The 6,577-nt window shown below is 43.5% G+C and overlaps 1 protein-coding gene and 1 non-coding gene across 2 annotated transcripts in view; one reads left to right on the top strand and one right to left on the bottom strand.

The window, feature by feature from the left end:
- CCDC43 (coiled-coil domain containing 43) overlaps positions 1 to 6,125 on the bottom strand; it is a 17,288-nt gene extending 11,163 nt beyond the window's left edge. The window contains exon 1 of the mRNA XM_003786266.3: positions 5,866 to 6,125. Within this exon, the coding sequence (XP_003786314.1) occupies positions 5,866 to 6,069 (204 nt within the window). The 5' untranslated portion in view covers positions 6,070 to 6,125. The remainder of the gene's footprint in view (positions 1 to 5,865) is intronic.
- LOC111724101 lies at positions 2,320 to 2,382 on the top strand. The gene has a single exon (XR_002772464.1). It is a non-coding gene; the product is annotated as a U7 small nuclear RNA (small nuclear RNA).
- Positions 6,126 to 6,577: the final 452 nt, after the last annotated feature.

The raw sequence follows: 6,577 nt of genomic DNA, 5'->3' as shown, positions 1-6,577 counted from the left end.
AAAAAAAAAAAAAAAAAGAAATCTGCTGAACAAATTCTGAAGGAGCTGCAACACTTTCCTGTCCTTTTCTCCTCTCTTCCTTTGCTTTCCCTGCTAGGGGCTGGAGTGGGGAGTCTTCTAGCAATTTTGAATATACGATGGATTCTGTTGCCCAAGATGGAATACAGTGGCCCCAATCACAGCTCATTGCAGCCTTGAACTCCTGGGCTCAAGTGATCCTCCCACGACAGCACCCCAAGTAGTAAGGACTACAGACACTTGCTACCATGCCCAGTTAATTTTTTTTTTTTTTTAGCGATGTGAGATAGGTCTTGCTATGTTGCCCAGGCTGATATGGAACTCCTGGTTTCAAGCAATCCTTTCACCTTGACTTCTGAAAGCTAGAATTATTTATTATAGTCACCATTTCACACAACACATCACTAAAGCATATTCCTCCAGCCTAAAATTCTGTACCCTTTGGTCAACATCTCCTTTTCCAGGCTGGACATAGTGGCTCACGCCTATAATCCTAGCACTCTGGGAGGCTGAGACAGGTGGATTGCTTGAGCTCACGAATTTGAGACCTAAGCAAGAGTGAGACCCCATCTCTAAAAAATAGCCAGGCATTGTGGCTGATACCTATAGTCCCAGCTACTGGGGAGGCTGAAGCTCAAACACTTGAGCCCAAGAGTTTGAGATTGCTGTGAGCTATGATGCTACAGCACTCTACTAAGGGTGACAAATTGAGGAAATTTTATCTCTAAAAAAAAAAAAATCTCCCTTTTACCCAACACAACCCCATGCTTTTGGAACAAAAACCCTTAAGTAAATATTCTGCTCTATGAAATATTCCTTGGCTGATACATTTAACTCAGAATGTTCTCCAGGGTTTATCAACATTCATCTTGGAACATATCATGAGCTTGCTGACACATCATAAGTATGAGATACACTGGCTAGGTGCAGTGGCTAATGCCTATAATTCTTACACTCTGGGAGGCTGAGGCAAGAGGACTGCTTGAGGCCAGGAATTGGAGATCAGCCTGAGCTAGAGCAAGACCTTGTCTCTATTAAAAATATAGAAAAATCAGCAGGCATGGTGGTTCATGCCTATAGTCCCAGCTACTCTAGAGGTTGAGGGAGGATGACTGCTTGAGCCCAGGAGTTTGAGGTTGCAGTGAGCTATGATAATGACACTATACTCTAGCCTGGTGACAGAGCAAGACTCTGGGTTGGGGGGAGGGGAGAATATGTGAATAGATGGCCACCTATCCAACCATCCCTCTAATCCATTTTCTCTAAGGATGCATACACATTCTACATCCCAAACAATCTCCATCTTCAATATGGTATAATAAAAATGATGCTGCTTTTGGTATCAGACATACTTAAGTTCAAATCCCAGATGTGTAAGCAAGTTTCTTAACTTCTGATCTTCACACTTTCTCGTGATTTTAGTGAGGATAAATGAAAATGTGTATAAGTGCCTACCCTACTTGACAAAAAATAGGCATTCAACAAATATGGACATTTCCCTCCATCTTCATTACAGCTGCTTTCACCACCTTCATGTTGTATCTCTCGGGGCAAGCTGTCACAGTTCACATTTTTTAAGTGCTTACTATCTGCCAGGCTAAAAGCTTTATATGAAAACTCCCAATTCTTAAAATAATTTCATGAAGTAAGGACTACTACTACTCTCAATTTATAGATGAGGAAACCAAAACACAGAGATTAGTTAACATGTCGAAAGTCATGTAAGTAATAATGGATTAAATAGGATTTCTCCCCAAGCACTCCAGCTTAGAACCCATGTTCTTAACCATTATATGATACCATCTCCCAAAGAAAAAAATGGAGAGTCAGAACACAGACTTATTGTAGCTATCCTTTTTGTACCAAACAAAGAAGTCCTTTTTATACCCTGCATCCTCTTAGCATGTGCTAAACACAGAACTTCTTTGGTTCAGAGTTCTAATAGTTCACGGACTCCTCACTCCAATCCCTAGCTGGGAAAGCAAAGGAAGAGAGGGGGGAAAGAACAAGAAAGTGTTACATGGCTCAGCGTCTGTAGCTCAGTGAGTAGGGTGCCGGCCACATACACTGAGGCTGGTGGGTTCGAGCCTGGCCCGGGCCTGCTAAACAACAATGACAACTGCAACCAAAAAATAGCTGGGTGTTGTGGTGGGCGCCTGTAATCCCAGCTACTTGAGAGGCTGAGGCAAGAGAATCACTTAAGCGCAAGAGTTAGAGGTTGCTGTGAGCTGTGATGCCTAGCACTCTACTGAGGGCAACACAGTAAGACTGTCTCAAAAAAAAGAAAGAAAGAAAGAAAGAAAGTGTTACAGCTTCTTTACAATTTGTCTAGTAGGTTTCCAGTAACAACTGGAAAATGCCACCACCACCACCCCCAAACAGGGAAATAAAGAACAAGGAGGGGAGGGAAAAGAGAAAAGGTGCTCCTGAAGGACAAAACAATTTATTTCTCCAGTCTCCTTACCCAAACCAAACTAAATTCATTTATCTATTTCTTCATTTATTTATTCAGAAGGTACCTGATATATATATTCAAGGCACTAAGATGACATGAAATGAAAAATGGCTTCATGATACAATTTAGAAGGCTAGCATATTAACACCTGCATAAAATATTATACCCTACTCAAAATTGCAACCTACCCTTCTACTTCACTCCTGATCCTCTTAAAATGCTCCTTTTCCCCTAGCACTTATGACTTTGTAACATACTATGTAATTTACTGATAACGTTTTTTCCTTGCTAGAATGTAACCCCAAGAGGACAGGAGTTTCTGCTTGTTTTGTTCCTTGAGGTACTCCAAGCACTTAGAGCAATGCCTGGTATACATTAATCCATGAATAAAAATTTGATGAATCAAAAAAAATTTTTTGATGAATCAGTCGACCCACCAATGCAAGTACTGTTGAAAGGAATAAAGAGAAGGATGGTAGAAAGGTTTTGCTTACTGTTATCTGCTCCTGACTATATACCAGTATTCTTGAATCTTACCTCAATTATTCCTACCAAAGTCTTCATACTGAATCCTAGACCTAGCCTAAGGTGGTGACTGACTTGGCTGTGCTTTTGTTTTTCCTAGAAAGTGATTTGGTACAACAGTCAGGAGCTGCTTAAAGTCTTTGCAGCCAGACTAACAAAGGAAGCAGCACACTGTACTATGTATTTAATATATACCACATTCGTTGGCTCTTCTCACTCTACAAAGATACTCCTCAATTTTTCATAGACAGGACTCTTGCTTTGCCATAAAATTCCTGGCCAATACTCCCTAGAGTCTGTTTCCATATAGAAGAGGTTGGGAAAACCATAAAAAAATTAAACATGGTATATGAATTGGGCAGAAGGTGGGAAGCCAACATTAAAGATAATTTTGTCTTTTGCAATTTATTTAATGAGACAGACCAAATTTATTTCTAGAACTTTACCTCTCCTATCTACCAAGAGACTGTTAACAGTGTATGCCAAACTCACGTCTACCTCCATCAACGGGTACATAGCTCCAAATAAAAACACCAAGAAAAGGACTGGTCAGTGAGTTGGTACTATGAAGTTCCGAAGTTACCGTAACAGCTTTTTCATGGAGTTTTTACAAACCTCCTAGCTGGAAACACCATGTAAAAACTGACTTAAACTGCTTGTCTCCTACTCTTTCCCCTTACAATCTGTAAAGTCAGAGTCCAAGTAAAGAATTTATTCCACTCTATGTACTTCCACTGAACTTCTGAGCTGCCCTACAAGCTGTGTTAAAGTATTCTGATTTATAGGCCAATCTCTCCAAAGCAGGCTCTGGAACTTAAAGGGGTTCTTGCCAGAAGGATCTGGGACAGGTGCACTAGTATTATATTACAACCATGTGCCCAATCAATGAACTGCACTTCCCCCAAGTGTAAACGACTTTTTCCTAGCACCTATTCTGCCTTCACAAAATACTGTTGGATTTGAAAAAGTGTTTTCTGCCTTCTACCCTTCTCTATTCTTTAAAAAAAAACAAAGCATGTATATTTATATGTAGATATATTCATAGTATCTTTAGAGATAAGGTCTTTTTTGGGGTTGCAGCTGTCATTGTTGTTTGGCGGGCCCAGGCTGGATTCGAACCCACCAGCTCAGGTATATGTAGCTGATGCTTTAGCCGCATGAGCCACAGGCGCTGAGCCTGAGATAAGGTCTTGTTCTGTCACCCACTGGCATGATGATAGCTCACTATAACCTCAAACTCCTGGACTCAAGGGACCCACCCACTTCAGTCTCCTGAGTAGCTAGGACTACAAGAGTGAGCCTCCACAACTGGCTAATTTTTTTTTTTTTTTGGTAGAAGTCTTGCTATGTTGTCCTCAAACTCCTGTCCTCAAGTGATCCTCCCACCTTAGCCTCCTAAACTCCTGGATTACAGGTGTGAGCCACCTTTCCTGTCCCATGGTCCACAGTACCTTTTGTTCTTCTTTAATAGTACCTAAACATTGGTTTTGAGATTAACAAATGAGTCCATTTTCCAAACCTGCTTATTGTAATAGATGCCAGAGGATAAAGCCTTCAATGGACACAGGAGCAGTCTGGTTTCCAGGATCTCCTCTAAACCATGAATGCAGAGACAATTCTAGCTTCTAAAGTATTTGTGGGGTTTTTTTGTTTGTTTTTTTGAGATAGTCTCAATCTGCCGCCCGTGGTAGAGTGCTGTGGCATCATAGCTCACAACAACCTCAAACTCCTAGGCTCAACCAATCCCCTTGCCTCAGCCTCCCAAGCAGCTGGGACTACAGGCAGGGGCCACAACACCCAGCTACATTTTCTATTTTTAGTAGAGACAGGTCTCCCTCTTGCTCAAGCTGGTCTCAAACCCCTGAGCTCAGGTGATCCACCTGGCTCAGCATCCCAGAGTGCTAGGTTATAGGCATGAGCCACTGCAACTGGCCTTCTACAGTATTTAGTGATGATGCAAGTAAACTATATTCATGAGTTTGTATTTAAAAGAGAACATATGTTGGACAGCCACAGGCAACATTTGTAACCAATTTAACTCTATAACCACCAATCTAGTAAGTGTGTGTACTTGGGTGGAAAAGGTAAAATGAAGGCAGCAGAAATGATCAAGTTCAGGTTGAAAAAGTGGACATTTGGGGCGACTACGGAAACACAGCTTAAAGTACACATTTCTGAATTTGTGAATATGCTTTTCAGAATCTAAGTGCCAAGTTTATCACTCTTCATTAAAGCTCTGATTTTTCTCATCTCCACTTCCTCCCCCCACCAGACACAGCAATGATTACCGCATTTCCAAATACTGTAATGGATCAAGTACATTTGCTTCAGTTCTGCTTAGGCATGAAAAGACCTATACCGCCAGCTTAGTTTTTTTTTTGGACCCCTACCTCCAAAACAGGAATCAAGAGAGTATTTCCTGCAGGCTTTTGCCATGGGACCGTGTTGGGAACTGCCTCCTAATGGGGACAGACATCCCAAGAGCTTTTTATTGCCGGCTCTAAACATTGAAAAAAGGTAAGAGTGGAAGTGGTCGTTAAATAATTATGATAAACTCTCATTTTGACATTTCTATGCCTTCAGAAGAACACTCCTCAGCTCACCAATAAGGATCAGAGTGGGCCTGGTTCTCAGGAATAAGAAAAAGCCATTCTGCCCCTCTACGTGTTTATATATCTTCAAGCTTCCCCAAACCTGGTTGGGGAGCAACCTCCTTCCCCCACCACCCCGTCCTTAGATAACTTTACACCTCTCCCAGATGAGACAGTGAGCCTTGGAAATAACATGTAGGATAAGGAAGAGTCCTAAATACCGATGGGTCCTCAGACGCTGGCCTGAGGTTGAAGGAATGTGTCCAGGCTACTCACCAGGAAAGCAGAGAGGATACCCTGCAGAGCATCCAGTTTTTCTTCTTCCTCCTCTTCCTGCAGGACACCCAGGATGTAGGCGCCATAAACGGCTCGGTCCACCCCTAGGGCCTCCAATCGTCCGTCTAGCCATAACCCAAAGCCGCCGCTCCCGCCATCGCCCTCGCCAGAGGTGGCCGCGGCCACTTCGCTGGGCGCCGCCATCTTGGGGTCAGGGCCCTACCAGCCCCTGGGACGCCTACCGCAGTGCCTGACGGGCCGCTCCGCGGACCCACCGCGCATGCCCAAAGAAGGAGCCCACGCCCCTGTGTGCCGGGCTTACAGCCCTGGCGACCTGTGGCCACCAGTGGCGCCCAGTTTAGGCATATTATATCTTGTAAGTAAATCGTTTTCGCGTAAACGCGGTCACGTGCTCTCACGGGTTGCTTGGTGAGTATTCTTAACAGACACTTTTTTACAGTTGGGGAAGTTGAGAGAGGTTCAATAACTTAGCCAATGTCACGCGGCTAATAACTAAACTGGACTGGACCTCATCTTCGGTTCAGCGCGTGGGTCCACGTGACCCACTGGTGGGGTGCTACACCACCCACTCCCGCACAGCTTTCCTGCAGGAGCCTGCTGACTATGCCCGGAGTATCCATCATCGCTGCAGACTGCTGCCACCTTCGCTTTGCCAAACCCTTCCCCATCAAAAACTCAAGTTCCGGAAAAC

The sequence above is a fragment of the Otolemur garnettii genome, unplaced genomic scaffold (assembly GCF_000181295.1).
Source record: "Otolemur garnettii isolate 467f Iridium unplaced genomic scaffold, OtoGar3 scaffold00018, whole genome shotgun sequence".
NCBI classification, from domain to species: Eukaryota; Metazoa; Chordata; class Mammalia; order Primates; family Galagidae; genus Otolemur; species Otolemur garnettii.
Note: the sequence above shows the minus strand (reverse complement) of the source record. Positions and strands in the feature narration are given on the sequence as shown.